Source organism: Battus philenor, unplaced genomic scaffold (genome assembly GCF_028537555.1).
Source record: "Battus philenor isolate CCGP_79_NKW_IND1 unplaced genomic scaffold, ilBatPhil1.0.hap1 SCAF_9, whole genome shotgun sequence".
Classification (NCBI taxonomy): domain Eukaryota; kingdom Metazoa; phylum Arthropoda; class Insecta; order Lepidoptera; family Papilionidae; genus Battus; species Battus philenor.
Window position 1 is genome coordinate 12708022 of NW_027181759.1, and position 14133 is coordinate 12722154.

Below are 14133 nucleotides of genomic sequence, written 5' to 3' on the forward strand. Positions count from 1 at the left end.
ATGGTAAAACAGACCAATTTGATAGAAACTATAATAAGATTCAATTCTCATATTGCGCTATATCGTTTAACAAATGTCCCATTAGAAACTCAAACGATTTTTTGTGATGATTTACAATATTAATTGAAATTCATTCTCAAGCTCTACTATAACTTTAAGACGTCCACGTTATTATAGAAGTGTTTTACAGAATAATTTAGAATACGTTCACAATTACGTCCACTTATAATTGAAAGAAAAAAAAATTATATAAATATAATAAAATGCAATTCGGCAGGTGGGGTCATTCTGCTCGCTGCTACCGCTGGCATTGAGTACGGGTGGCGCTGCTTTCGCATCGGGGGCTGTGGCGGCGCTCTCGTGCGCGCTCACCTTCGAGCCCGTGCGCGCGGCCGTCATGCAGCGCGCCGCCACGCGGCCTCACGCCGACCTGCGCTCCAAGGTACCGCCTCTCACGCACAGTATACAATATCATAAGCACACATGGGCACTCCACATTATACAACAGCACATACTACTACGCCTTACTCTACACACTGCCACGTTTCGTTACCCATGCTACCACTTCTCATTACGCACACTGCCACACGCCTCACTACGCACTGCATTGACGATATTGAATTATTCATATATGCGACTTGACAATAATCAACTCTGTACCCACGATATTGTGACGACCGCCAAAATATTCGACACAAAGACGACCCTCGGGAACGAAGAGCGAATTCTACGAATGAGCTAGTTAGGCTGACAGCGAAAAATCGAAAAGAGGTGGGCGGGGTATTTAAGGCAATCAATTTGTGCGTGGCTTTATTGCATCTTTTACTGCAGCTGGTAAGAAAGAATATAAAGTAAAAACTTCAATTGAGGCTCTTACTTCAAGTGGCTATATTGTTTCTTTGCCTCACCAGACTACCCCTGTAACTTACTAGCCTTTAAGGAAGAGTCTCGAAGTATGCGGGGAGTGTTTCGTTTTAGCGCGACAACAAAGCGATAGTGTGTAAGCTAGAATTAGTGGCGTAGTCATGCTATTTACCATGAGGGTGTTCGCGGTGCTAAAGTCAAGTGTTCTTCGCGTAGTTTCGATATTGTACACGACTCGTCAGTAAACATCCATTGCTATTTTTATCTGCGGCGCCTTAAATAAACACATCTTTTAAAAAAAAGTAACATTTTAATTCGAGCCCCATCATGACAAGCAATAATATGTAAGAAAATATTAGACTATAAAAGTTATTGTATGTGCTCCAACAGATGGCGGTGTTCGTGTTCTGGTGCTACGCCTGTCGGTTTCTACCGGCAGCGATATTTATCCTGGCCCTCTACGGATTCACTCTTCGAAGCTTCTGCGAGCAAATTGCGGAGGTGTGTTGTTATTATTATTCTCATGTTTTGAAACATTGAGCTTTTCAACAGTCCTTATATGTCATTCCATGAAAATAGAACGTTCAATCATCATCATTATCATAATTTCAACTGTAGAACGTTCGCTGTTAAACATAGGCTTTCCCCCATAGATGTACATTCAGAGTCAGGTGATCTTAAAAAGGTCGTCTCTCTACTTTGTGGATGGACCAGCTGCCATCTATTCTGTGCGCTGTGTAGCCTGTCACTAAAACCGCTGGACTGTTAGCTATTAGAATTGAAATCTGCTTAAGAACCAAGAACACTGACGTAACTAGAAGAATTGCTAGTTTGATGTTTCAGTGGGTGGGCCACATTGCTGATGTATCCGACGGTCGTTGGGGCTCTATTGATTTTCGAGTGGCAACCAGGAGTCGGTAGACGCACTAAGTGGACGGGCTACATAGTCAAGGTCACGAGAAGTCGATAGATGCGGGCAACTCGATAATCGTGGCGATCTTTGGGCCTTGCAGTGTACTTCTATTGGCTGACTTGGTAATGATGATGTGACACAGGCGACGGGAGCAACGTCGTGCTGGATCGTGTACCCGGTGAACGTGGGCAACTACACCGTCGAGCGGGATCTCTCGCAGCGCAGCTGGCACGGGTGGGGTGATGACTTCTACGACGGCTTCTACCGCGCGCAGCACATCACGCTCGCTCTCATCACTTTGCATTTAAGTGAGTCATGTTACCACTAACTCAACGCTAACGTTAGAAACCATTTTGTAAATGAGAGGCAATACAGTTCGTATAGCCTTGGCCTTCGTAACCCTTGGCCTGATTTTGATTTTTAAAAAGTACCTTTCACAGAACTTCGCACATAAAAATATTTTCAAAAGACCAACTCCTGACACTGAAACTCATTATCGAGTTTCCGGACGACAATAAGACAAGCTGCATTTAAAACAATTCTCAGCTACTAAAAAACAAACCATCCTTGCCGGGAAGGACAAATCCTACACTACAAGAAATGATATCTAAAGATTATTATGGATAGAAGTGTTGTCAAAATAACATGTTCCACCTCATCTTCCAGCGCTAATGCTTTCTGAAGTGGCAGTAGTATTAACCAGGTGCTTCCGAACAAATCAAAGTTCCACTCTTTCAGCCGCCTATATGTTGGAATATTAAACTGGTATTAACGACAAGTGTGCCTAGTGACTTCATGGAGCGTCTGCTGAATTAAACTAAGAGCTCGGCGACCTCCCAATCCGGTTAAACAGTACGTTATATGTTGCCCAGGTTCCCCCGTTAGCCCTCGAGCTAAGCTACTTTTAATAAAGTGTTAAGCTTGGCGCCCTTCGCCACCCGTGAAATCTGCAAAGGCCACTTAGGTCGCAATGAAAATTCGATCCTTATAAATTATCGTTTCAATATAATTTTATAAAATTATTATATTTGTGCTAAATTAATCATTATTTTTGCAGTCGTGATCTCTATTTCGTTCGTACAACGACAATGTTCAATCTGGCGGAGCGGTTTCTGGACGAATAAAGTTTGGCTGGCGACGGTAGCCATTTTGTGAGTGTTGCCAACTTAAATTTTATTTTTACTTAGTAAATATATCGGGTATCCCATTCTAGCCGTCTAATTATAATTAAAATTATGAAATTTACAATATTGTATATTAAAACAAGTATCTAATATTTATGTAACACTAAACATATACTTAAAGATTTTGTTTCGGTTACACGATGATGTCATATCACACGTCGATTACAATTTTAAAATAAAACATTAGATCACAATCAAAATGAATTTGTAGTTAATTATTATGTGGTAGTGATCATATTGCTAGATAAATAACTTTAACAACTACAAGTATAGTAAATATCTAGCTTCGCACCTAGCGACATAGTCAAGGTTGCCGTAAGTCTTTGGATGCAGGCAGACCGATCATAGCCATCTTTGAGGGAGACCTATTCCTTACAAATTCAAATTTAAAAATTCTTTATTCAACATATGATAGATTGTCTCTTGTTGACGTCATGTTTCACCTACCACCTGTTGGGAGGGATGCACACAGGTTTTAAGTTTCTTACTATATTATATTAAAGTTCTTTACACTTTTACAACGAAATAATTCGGTTGGAATATTCCATATATTAAAAAAAAAGATTGGGTCCCACAATAGGGATATTTTTATATATTAAAAAAAAGATTGGGTCCCACAATCCCAGGCTGCTAGTTCCGTCGTCAATTAAGTATAACTTGAGAAAATAATGAAGAAATAGTGAAAGAGGCTTTGCATCGCTTTGTGTGTAGGGTAATACTGCAGGGCAGCTTCAGCGGCGCGCTGCTGCACAGCTCGTACGGGCGGTGCGAGCGCTGGGGCGTGTGCGAGCTGCAGTTCGTGGTGCAGTGGCCGCTTGCGCTCGCGTATGCACTCTCACTGCTCGCCGTGTTCGCCATCAACGAGCTCATCAAGTGGCAGGAGATAAAGTTAGTTCCTCTCACTTATTTACATTACACCAGAACCTCGCTATGCGTCGTTCCGTAATGTTTTTCCGAAGTTGCATCGCTCTTTAATTACTGCCATCTTTCACTGTGCGTGGTTCGAGTCCATAATATTTTTTTTTAAATTTCTTTTTTTTTTAAAGGTGGCAACACTTGTTTCAATTTGTGCCAAACCATTAAAACCCTTTGTAAGTAAAAATTAAATTAATAAAAAGACAGGTTCATTTTTACTTTGTTTTGCTAAATTTAGAGTTCGGTTTCAATTACGTAGAATTTAAAAGAGAATAATAAATTTATGTGAAATTTAACGTATCGTTTCTGGCAAAAAGGTAAATATTTTTCCAATCTATTTATTGGCAGAGTTATATAATTTTAAAAAAAAATACAAAATTTTTTTGAAAGAAAGCAGACTGACGACATCAGCCACTATGGACTCATCAGAGTAATCAATTTTAATTTTGTTATTCATAAATTAGATTCATAAATAGTTTATTTTGTTTTAATTGATCCCGTTTTTTTGTTTTTGTCTATATGTAATATTTTTTTTTTACTTATTTTTGTTTTTTAAATGTTTATTTGTTCAATTTTCTGTTCTTTTTAAAAAGTAGAATTTTCGTGTTCCTGGAACCTATCTACGGTCTTTACATGGTATTGGTACATTTTAATTTTATTACCAAATTATTGTAATAATATTTTGTGCAACTGACGGTCGTTGGGACCTGTACTCCAGTGTTAATGGGCCGGTAGACAAATTTATCTACCGTCAAAAAAATGTTACATTTGATTATATTGTATTAATGGAACTACGAGTGGCAGCCACAAGCCGGTAGACGCGGGGTAAATAGCCGCTCTTGTAAGTACATAATTACTGGAACTCCGAGTTATTTTCGTTTTTTTTTCCACAGAGCCGATGTCCGCAACCAAAGGCGCGCAAGATTGGACTTCGGCACGAAGCTGGGAATGAACTCTCCGTTTTAACTCGCGAAATCTCTAGTCAATTAACATAGTATTACTGTACAGACGCTAGAGCAATTGATTTTGCTGTACACTACACAGACGACGTAACTTTATTGAGTGAGATAACATTAATTTTAAGAATAAATGAAGAATTGTACTCGATGCGTACTTACATAATATTTTGTACTTAATTTATTTTGTGCCGTGATTTTGATAATAACAACATTTACAATAAATGATGACTGAATTACTGGACTTTAATTCTTGCCATTCACTTCACTTTAAGTATTAAACTTTGTACCCTTACTTTAGTAGTCGCTCAGGTCACAACTGTGGAAAATGGCTTCGTGGCCTCTGAGGCCTTTAGGTTCTGGAGAAAATAAATCTGTGGGGGAGGTCCAGTAGCGGTAAAGATGATGACAATGATTAAGTAATATAAGATTTTCTTTACGATAATTGTTTTAAATTAAAGTAAATGATGCAGGGATTAAAATAACAGTGTATATTATATATTCAATTTTTTTTTACAAAAATATGCGGTTCCCGAGAAGGATGCTTAAAATATTTATCATTAATTTTATTATGGATACCCTAAATACCCGTTCTACTAATTATCTCTCTATCTTATATAAATAACTTTTTCATTAAAAGTTAAGTACACTCACCTCCTTGTAGTCCCTTAAATTTAATTTATGTAAATAATTATTGTCCTTGTTTCGTTTCGGTTAAAGTTGATGCTGTTAGCTCGGGGGCTTTTACAGCTTCATCGGAATTAAGGTCACGGAGCGGAAGGGTCCGTGAACTTAAAAATAAAACAAGCTGAACAGATGCATTCCAGTTATACGATGACGTTTGCACGTAGTAAACCGCTCTACCCGAGTAGAGCTGTGTAGTGTTGATGTTGTGTATGCGGCTTGGAACAGCAACAAAAGGATTCGGACCCAACCTCGGTTCGCTGTTCGCAGTTACGATAGGAATGAGCGGCCGTCCTCTGAGAACGGCTGTTGTGGTATGGTGAGTAGTGTTTTGTTCTATTGTAAAAGACGCGATTTCCTGTGCGTGATGTCGCACGTGAAGTGGTCGCTGGTGCTGTGTGGAATTACTGTTCTCCTCCCTAACATTGTTTCTTCTTAATAATCGAGAAAAGAGCTGATCATCCTCAAACGCTTTTTGGGCACCTTCCTTTATCTGTTTTAAACGGTGCTTTAGTTTGTCGCTACTATCGGTTGATTGATCACATAAATCGACGTTTCCATAATGAAAGTTGCGATAGGTTTCCGCACTGGTCCGAGAACCTCTTTCGATCACACCCGGAATATGCATCCCTCATACTGATGACTTGTGGAATCACAGACCTTGCAGTAATGATTGCTTTTTCGGTCTATGTACGGTGAGACCGCGGTCGAAGCCTGGTAGCCGCCGTGACGTCGTCTTCTGCTCACGCTCTGACCCCGAGCGGACGTCGACGCCGCCGGTTTGTACACCAGTTAGCAATCCGATACCACATCAGACTACTTTAGATCTCGCGCCGCGGCCTCTAAAGTCGCTAGTTTTACAGCACTCATAAAATTATACTCGCGTCTTCTGCTTGCCGTTGCAAATTGATCGCGTAAATTTTTCATTTAAGTTCTTAAACTCGAACTGCCTCACCAATTTTTAATTCAGCCACATATTCGTCTATAATTTCCTAGGGCAGCTGTCTCCGCTGCCTGTGTCTGCCTTTCCGCGAGCACTATCGGAGTCTGTTAAAGGTGTTGCCCCAGCAAATCATTGGCTGCGTTAAACATTAACTCCGCTAGTTTCTTCGGACTTGCCAGGTTGTCTAAGAGTTCCTACACTTCATTCCCTAAAGATGATATCAATGCTTAAATTAATTTCGTGTCGGTATACGTGTGACATCCACATTTCCGATTCGATATCAAGTTCACGATTTTTTTAATTGACATTGTTCTTTCTACTATTTAATGCACTATCACAAATTTTATCTCGTCTCCGATGTGGTATTTGATATATTTTAGTCTATTTCGGAACAATTATTAAAATATAACTTCCATACAGAACAAGCTATAGGATTCTATATGAAGGAACATAACTACCTGTTTTTTAATACACTACACTGACTAATGAGATTTACCACTGTAGGCTTTTACATCTAATACAAGGACATTTGTTCTCGACAAACACTGTACTTAACTGAAATCTTTATAGCTAGTGAGCTAAGCAAATGTATGTTTGATTTTCAGACATTTTTTATTACAGTATACAAATAAAACGATATTCAATTTAAACAAATAGTTTATTTTGACTAATTAACTTGTGATGTGTATAATAATATATTGCTATGTAGGTGACTAGCCACCTTACCATGCTCAGGCCATACACTACAAGGCCCCAAATGAGGTTAAAGTTTGAACCGAAATCATGATTATTAACTGTCAAGTGTCTGTCTATACTGCCACAAGTTTAAAACAATTTAACGTTTTAGCATATTGTAATTCATTATCAAATTTCTTTCATTCAAATTGCAAGTTTTATAAAAAAATAGTTCTGGACGATTCAATGTAAAAACATGGATATAAAAAGCTTTCCATGCTTATTATTATAATTAATTCCTAATTATGTTTATTGCTGGCAGTATTGCTAAGTAGCATGAAATTTGTGTAGACACTATGAACAATTACTAACAATTTTATAAATTAATGTGTTAATAAGTTCAAATACATTCTCTCAATTAATATTCTACATAATTGTTAGTTACTAAACACTTGTACTTATAGGTAAATGAAAGGTTCCTGTTAACATTCGTCACTGGGACTTGGTAAGTCAAGAATCTGTTGAACAAACGAGGCTACATCTGTTTCCTTTTTACTGTGCTCTAGACAAAACGAATGTGATAATAATGCATCATAATTAGGCCTCTGTTTATAGTCCTTCTTCAGAGATTTTGTTACCATGTCCTCAAATTCTGGAGAAAATACTCCACTAGGCAGTTTAGGAGGATCATCTTTAACAACCTGTTTCAACTGTTCAAATGGTGTACACCATGTGTTGTAAGGAAATTTCCCAGTCGCTAATTCAATCATAGATATGCCAAGTGACCACACATCACTTCTAATGTCATACTGTCCTGGATTACCACTGGGGTCAATCCTTTCAGGTGCCATATATGGTTTACATCCAGCATCTATTGTTTTAGCAACTGAGTCAACAAGGTAACCAGAAATACCAAAGTCACACATCTTCACCTCTCCTTTTCTGTTAATTAGTATATTGGAGGGTTTAACATCTCTATGTATAACTCTAAGCTCCGAGTAGAGGTAATGTAAAGCACTCACTACAGAGAAAGCAATTTTGCCTAGAATATTTTCTGGTATTGTTCTGTTATTAGCATATGCTTTTGCATAAAATTTATCAAGGCTCATATCCATAACTTCCATACAGATCCAGACATCACCCTCTCGAAACATGGCTCCATAAAAATGTACTGTATAAGGGCATGCACTAGCTCTCATGGAAACATCCAGATCCATCAGCAAACGTTTCAACTCTGGCGATTGTGTGTTAAAAGTAGCAGTTATTCTCTGAAAGAGAAATGAAAAAGTTCAACCAGTAAAAAAAAATAAAATCATTTATAACTTGTACAAAACTTGTATAAAAATAGCATCAAGTTTCACTAGAGTAACCATTTTTAAAAATTAACTCTGTATTTTCAAATTCAATGTTAAAGGATCTTTAATGTAAAATTAATTACAATGATATTGCAATATAAAAATTATTGGTATAACCACAGATATAATATCCATGGAATTTCAGTTAACCTATACAGTGAGTTTCAGTTCTATTAAACAAACACAGCTTTAGTAATAAAGTAAGAAATGTCTGGCAGTATTAAATTAGTATGTATCTGTAGAATTGTTGGTCTATGCCAGAGTTCCCCAAACTATTTTGTGTCGTAGACCCCTTGCCATGTTTTTCCGTGTTGGGTACCCTCTTCTTACCTGATATTGATTTCCAGTAAATTTCTATCTGTAGTGACGTTTAGTGTTAAAAACTCAAAGTAAAAACACATGTTAATTTATACATTTATTAATTGAATTTAATTGAAAACTACACAAAATAAAATTTTGTGGCTATTATGTAAAATATATGTAACATTAAATAAACATAAAATAAACTATAAATAAAATAACATAAGCAATAAGTCAATATTTTTAGTGAGAAGGATGACCTGATGCTTTAATAATAAATAATCAACATTTGGATTCAATTTTGTAAGGATTAATCTTAAATCTCCTTGGCTAATGATGTCCAGTCTGTTTCTTTTTTCGTTAGGAGATTGGTAACAGCACTGAACCCCCTTTCCACTAGGTATGACGATGGAAAGGAAATTAAAAATTTCCTCGCTATATTCCACAGTACAGGATAAGTAATTGGTATGTTTTTTTGCAGCCAGAATTGCTGATATCCGTTTTTTTATTTTTTTTACTTCAAGACTTTAAGACATTAAAGATAGTATAGTATAAATACACACCTTAACTGCCATTATAGTATTGCTGGGTTTGTGATGCATCTTTTCCACAATACCATAAGCTCCGCGGCCAAGGTCACATAATTTTACCAAGTCATCAGCATGAACTGTGAAAGTCTTATCATCTACAGTGATTGTGGTTTGTTTGTCAAGATTCCTTGGAGGAGTACTGTAAATAAATGGAACATTTTATGTATGCATTTAAACTTTGTTAAAGTTAAATAGATAAAAGCAATATTATTCTTAGAATTTGTCAAATGATTGTCACTTTTATCAAAATATCTTGTTACCTTATTAATAATTACCAAAAAGATTAATAAGATCTTTGCAACATAAAGTCTATAATTAAAACCGATTAATTTTATGTGCCAATTTTACAATATTACTGCAATTACTACACTATATACTTAACATGGTATTAATAAGATTGACACAAGCTTAAGGTACTTAAATGATAGTAATAAATAAAATAATCTACTACAGCCTATGGACATTTCTTTAGATATTACAGAATGACAAAGTAGTGATTATCGAAAAAAATGTAAAATAAGTAAAGTTATATGTAAAATTTTTATACATACACATCAACTTGTTCTTCCGGGGGTTTGAAACTGAATCCTGGCGGTGGCGGTTTTCTTTTACCGGCTGACATTTTTTATATACTTTAAGTGTAAAAAAGTACGCGGATGGAAAAGACAATCCTACCCTTTCGAGGAAAATTTCCAATAAGATTGTAGACAAAACTAACTTATCCTAACCACTCTTGTAACAAATATATTATGTAAAATACATTGTATTTTAGCAAAATTTTAAATCTTGTTAACTTATTTCCAACATATATTTAAATATAGTAGTTTCACAAACAATTATTACAAAATATAAAATAAAAAGTCTGCGCTATGCTACGCTACATCAAGAGTTATTAGAATATGACAATCAAAAGCTGGTATTACCTACTTTATCAACGAATATAGGTAATGAGAACTCATAAAGAAATACTCATTGGTATAATAAATAGTAGTAGTAATAAATAAGATTTTAATTACTCATAACATTTTTTTTTCGGAATCTAAATCCCTATATAAATTGACAGGCTTATTTTTTCCTATTATAACACTTCTATTGTTAAAGTTATATTTTTCTTTAATGTCTGTAGTAATTTTATTTGCAAATGTTTTTAAAACTTGATAAAAATTAATTATTCATTTGAAAGGTACTATATTAGAATTAATTCTTTAAACTTAGGCAATGTAAAGTTATAGCAAGTTATGCACATTAAATAATACTTAACTAAAAATTAAACACTCTTGTGAGTTACAAAAAAAATAATTAAATATCATATTTTAGCTAAAAGTTTAGTACCCAGAGCGAAATTATAAGACTTGTTTGAACCTGTGTCATATTCAATATATTTCAAATGAGTCAAAGAAGGCTTTTACAAATATAATTATATAAATAATTCAATCATGCTCGATATAAACAAATATTTAGAGAATCAACAAGAACTTGCGAAACAAAAAAGTTGCAACAAAAATATTAATAAGACAGTTTCAAAAAGGAGTCAGAGTGCAGCTGATATTATTGCAAAAAAACAAACAAAACTTCATGTGAAAAATAAGAGATTAAAGACGAAAAATCGTTTTAAAGATCCTAAAACATCTAAAGTGTCAGCTGAATATTTTTCGGACAACGATACAGACTATGTACCTTCTAGTGATGAAGACTGTAAATCTGGATCATCTTCCTTATTTTCAGTTCAGACCAAACAAAGTTTGAATAAAATTATAGATGATGGTGATACCGTAATTTTCAATAACAGAATTGAAAATTGGAAAAAGAATCTTAGAGCAGCTCTTTCAGGAGAACACGGTGAGGATTTTGAACAATGCACGGCTGATATTCAGTATATTTTAGATGGCAATGAAGATGTTAAAGAATTTCACGAACTTCAGAATGGACTATGTATTCCCAAGTACATTTGGAAGCAATTGTACAAGTATCAGAGAACTGGAGTCAAATGGTTATGGGAATTGCATCAAGTAGAATCTGGTGGTTTGTTGGGAGACGAAATGGGCTTAGGAAAAACTGTACAAGTCATTGCATTTTTAGCTGGCCTTTGCAACTATACCAGTGGACTATCGGTTGGACTTGGACCATCAATTATTGTGGCACCGGCAACAGTCATATATCAATGGGTATCTCATTTTCATTATTGGTGTCCCAATCTTAGAATTGCTGTTTTACATCACTCAGGGTCACATAGCGGTAATCATAATAAGCTTTTGAAGGATATTCAAGCCTCTCATGGAATATTACTAATTACTTATTCAGGGGTAGTAACATACAGCAAGCTTTTATTATCATATAAATGGCATTACATAATTTTAGATGAGGGCCATAAAATAAGGAACCCAGATACTCAAGTGAGCAAATTTGTCAAAAAATTTATAACTCCACATAAATTACTAATAACAGGATCACCAATGCAAAACAGCTTACAAGAACTTTGGTCTCTCTTTGATTTTATGAGGCCAGGACTTCTTGGCACATACAATGCTTTTATGGAACACTTTGCTGTTCCAATCACTCAAGGTGGATATGCTAATGCAACTGTTACACAAGAAGCCACTGCTTTAGAAATAGCAAAAGCTCTTAAAAATATGATTACACCATACATGCTCAGGCGAACAAAGGCAGAGGTACAAGAATACATCAAGCTGCCAGATAAAAATGAGCAGGTTCTATTCTGTGCTCTAACTCAAGAACAGAGAGATTTGTACATGGGCTATTTAATGAGCACAACAGTTCGAAGTATTCTAGATAAGGAGAGCAAATATGGGGATCCTCTTAGAGCACGAGTTCTTGTTGCATTATCTACCTTAAGAAAGATATGTAATCATCCAGACATTTATCTCTTTGAAGCTCATGATGAGAATGAGGAAGTAAATGAGGAAACATTTGGGGATTGGAAGAGATCTGGAAAAATGACTGTTGTACAATCTCTGTTGAAAATTTGGCAAAAGCAGGGTCACAGGACACTTATATTCTCTCAGTCCAGAGCTATGCTATACATTCTGGAAATGCATTTACAGAATAAGGGCTATAAGTATTTAAAAATGGATGGCACAGTCAGTGTCGCTTCAAGACAAAATTTGATAAAAACTTTTAATGAGAACAAGGAATATTTAGTATTCCTTGCTACAACAAGAGTGGGAGGCTTGGGGGTCAATCTCACAGGGGCTAACAGAGTAATAATTTATGATCCAGATTGGAACCCGGCCACAGATAATCAAGCGAAGGAAAGAGCTTGGAGGATTGGTCAAGAGAGAAATGTTACTGTTTATAGACTTCTCTCGGCAGGCACTATAGAAGAGAAAATATATCAAAGACAGATTTTCAAAAATTTCTTGAGTAATAAAATTTTAATTGACCCAAACCAGAAGAATGTTTTGTCAACCAGTACTTTACAAGGACTTTTTTCATTAGAAGAACTAAATTTGGAAGGTGACACTGAGACAGCATCTCTTTTCAAGCACACCAAAGTAAATGTTAATAAAAATGTTAAACAAGACAATGATAACATACATTTAAGCGGTAGTATGTCATTCTCCAAGAAAAAATTAGGAGCAATAAAAAGGATGACAAAACTAATGAGTAAAAAAAGTTCCCCTGACACTGGATTATCTCAAGTTGCAGAAGACCCACGACAACAATATAAGATAAAAAGAGAATTAATTTTAAATCCTCCAATAGTTGAAGATCCAGAAGTTAATTTAGTAGATGACAAAGTGACTAATGTGCCATTTGAAAATGTAATATCTGAATTAGATATTATCAACATGCATATAAAAAAAAACTATGAAGAAAAACTGTTAAAAGAAGTATTGAATAATCAACATAAAAATACATCAACTGAACAAGAATCTCCAAGTGATAATAACACAATTTGTGATAGTAATGATGACACAGGGGCTTTAACTAATACAGATGGTGTTAATACAGACGAAGCACCAAAAGAGATTTTAGCAAAAGCAAATAAAATTGACATTTTAAGTGAAGATAAGAATAAAAGACAACATTCTCCATCTCCTGAGAGAGTAATTGAAAACTTAGTGGCCATAAAAAAAATTAAAAAGAGGAAGCATAAACACAAAGAAAAAATAAATGTAAGTGATGATGATTATGTTTTAAGCAAACTTTTTGCTAAGTCTGCAGTCAAAAATGCTTTGCATCACGATGTAGTAGTAGGGTTAGCAGAAAAAGAAAAACAGCATAGAATTAAAGAAGAGGCTACTAAAAGAGCACAGAAAGCTATCAAAGCCATAAAACTTTCTTCAAGTATTCATACACAACAAAATGCTACAATTACTCAATAAATCCATTTAAACAAGAAAAGTAAAGATTACTTATTAAGACTAATTAATTTTATTTTTTTAAAATAATAAGATGAGAAAAATATTTAATTTGATATATGATCATTAATAAATATCTGTGTAAGACATGTAGTTTTATTATACAGGTTGTAACACAACCATTGGATCAATACCTATACATTTGACCCTCATGTATGTTCAGTAACTTTCGATGGTTCCGTTGATATTTAAGAATTTACGATTTTTTTTTAAATGTCCAATTTCTTTAGAGAATGTGACTAAGCCTACACTCGAAATTTTTTTGCATCAAACTATTTTAATCCTCCTGTATCATGTAACGTCAGTTACACATTGCTGTTTAAAGTTTAAATACCATGGATATGAAAATATTTTTTACTTAGTTAAACAATA

The 14133-nt window shown here is 35.2% G+C and overlaps 3 protein-coding genes across 4 annotated transcripts in view; 2 read left to right on the forward strand and 1 right to left on the reverse strand.

Annotated features, from left to right (window-relative positions):
* Positions 1-5061, forward strand: part of l(2)k05819 (transmembrane protein 94-like protein l(2)k05819) — a 28029-nt gene extending 22968 nt beyond the window's left edge. For both annotated transcript variants that reach the window (XM_068776127.1, XM_068776128.1), the window contains 6 exons: positions 278-442; positions 1255-1365; positions 1920-2085; positions 2835-2928; positions 3673-3849; positions 4770-5061. In XM_068776127.1, coding sequence (XP_068632228.1) covers positions 278-442; positions 1255-1365; positions 1920-2085; positions 2835-2928; positions 3673-3849; positions 4770-4842 — 786 coding nt within the window. In that variant the 3' untranslated portion in view covers positions 4843-5061. The remainder of the gene's footprint in view (positions 1-277; positions 443-1254; positions 1366-1919; positions 2086-2834; positions 2929-3672; positions 3850-4769) is intronic.
* A 2037-nt stretch (positions 5062-7098) lies between these two features.
* On the reverse strand, positions 7099-10245 carry lic (dual specificity mitogen-activated protein kinase kinase lic). The gene is made up of 3 exons (XM_068775675.1): positions 9931-10245; positions 9353-9518; positions 7099-8402 (listed from the first exon to the last, which is right to left on the reverse strand). The coding sequence occupies exons 1-3, from the start codon at positions 9999-10001 to the stop codon at positions 7617-7619; spliced, it is 1023 nt and encodes a 340-aa protein (XP_068631776.1). The 5' UTR covers positions 10002-10245; the 3' UTR covers positions 7099-7616.
* A 509-nt stretch (positions 10246-10754) lies between these two features.
* Positions 10755-13848, forward strand: LOC137932093 (DNA excision repair protein ERCC-6-like). The gene has a single exon (XM_068775659.1). The coding sequence runs from the start codon at positions 10816-10818 to the stop codon at positions 13723-13725; it is 2910 nt and encodes a 969-aa protein (XP_068631760.1). The 5' UTR covers positions 10755-10815; the 3' UTR covers positions 13726-13848.
* Positions 13849-14133: the final 285 nt, after the last annotated feature.

Coding starts and splice junctions, on each gene's coding strand:
- lic (XM_068775675.1), bottom strand. CDS start 10,001: ATGTCAGCCGGTAAAAGAAAACCGCCACCGCCAGGATTCAGTTTCAAA. Junction 9,519..9,930: donor CCGGAAGAACAAGTTGATGT/GTATGTATAAAA, acceptor ATTTATTTACAG/TACTCCTCCAAGGAATCTTG. Junction 8,403..9,352: donor ATACTATAATGGCAGTTAAG/GTGTGTATTTAT, acceptor TTTCTCTTTCAG/AGAATAACTGCTACTTTTAA.
- LOC137932093 (XM_068775659.1), top strand. CDS start 10,816: ATGCTCGATATAAACAAATATTTAGAGAATCAACAAGAACTTGCGAAA.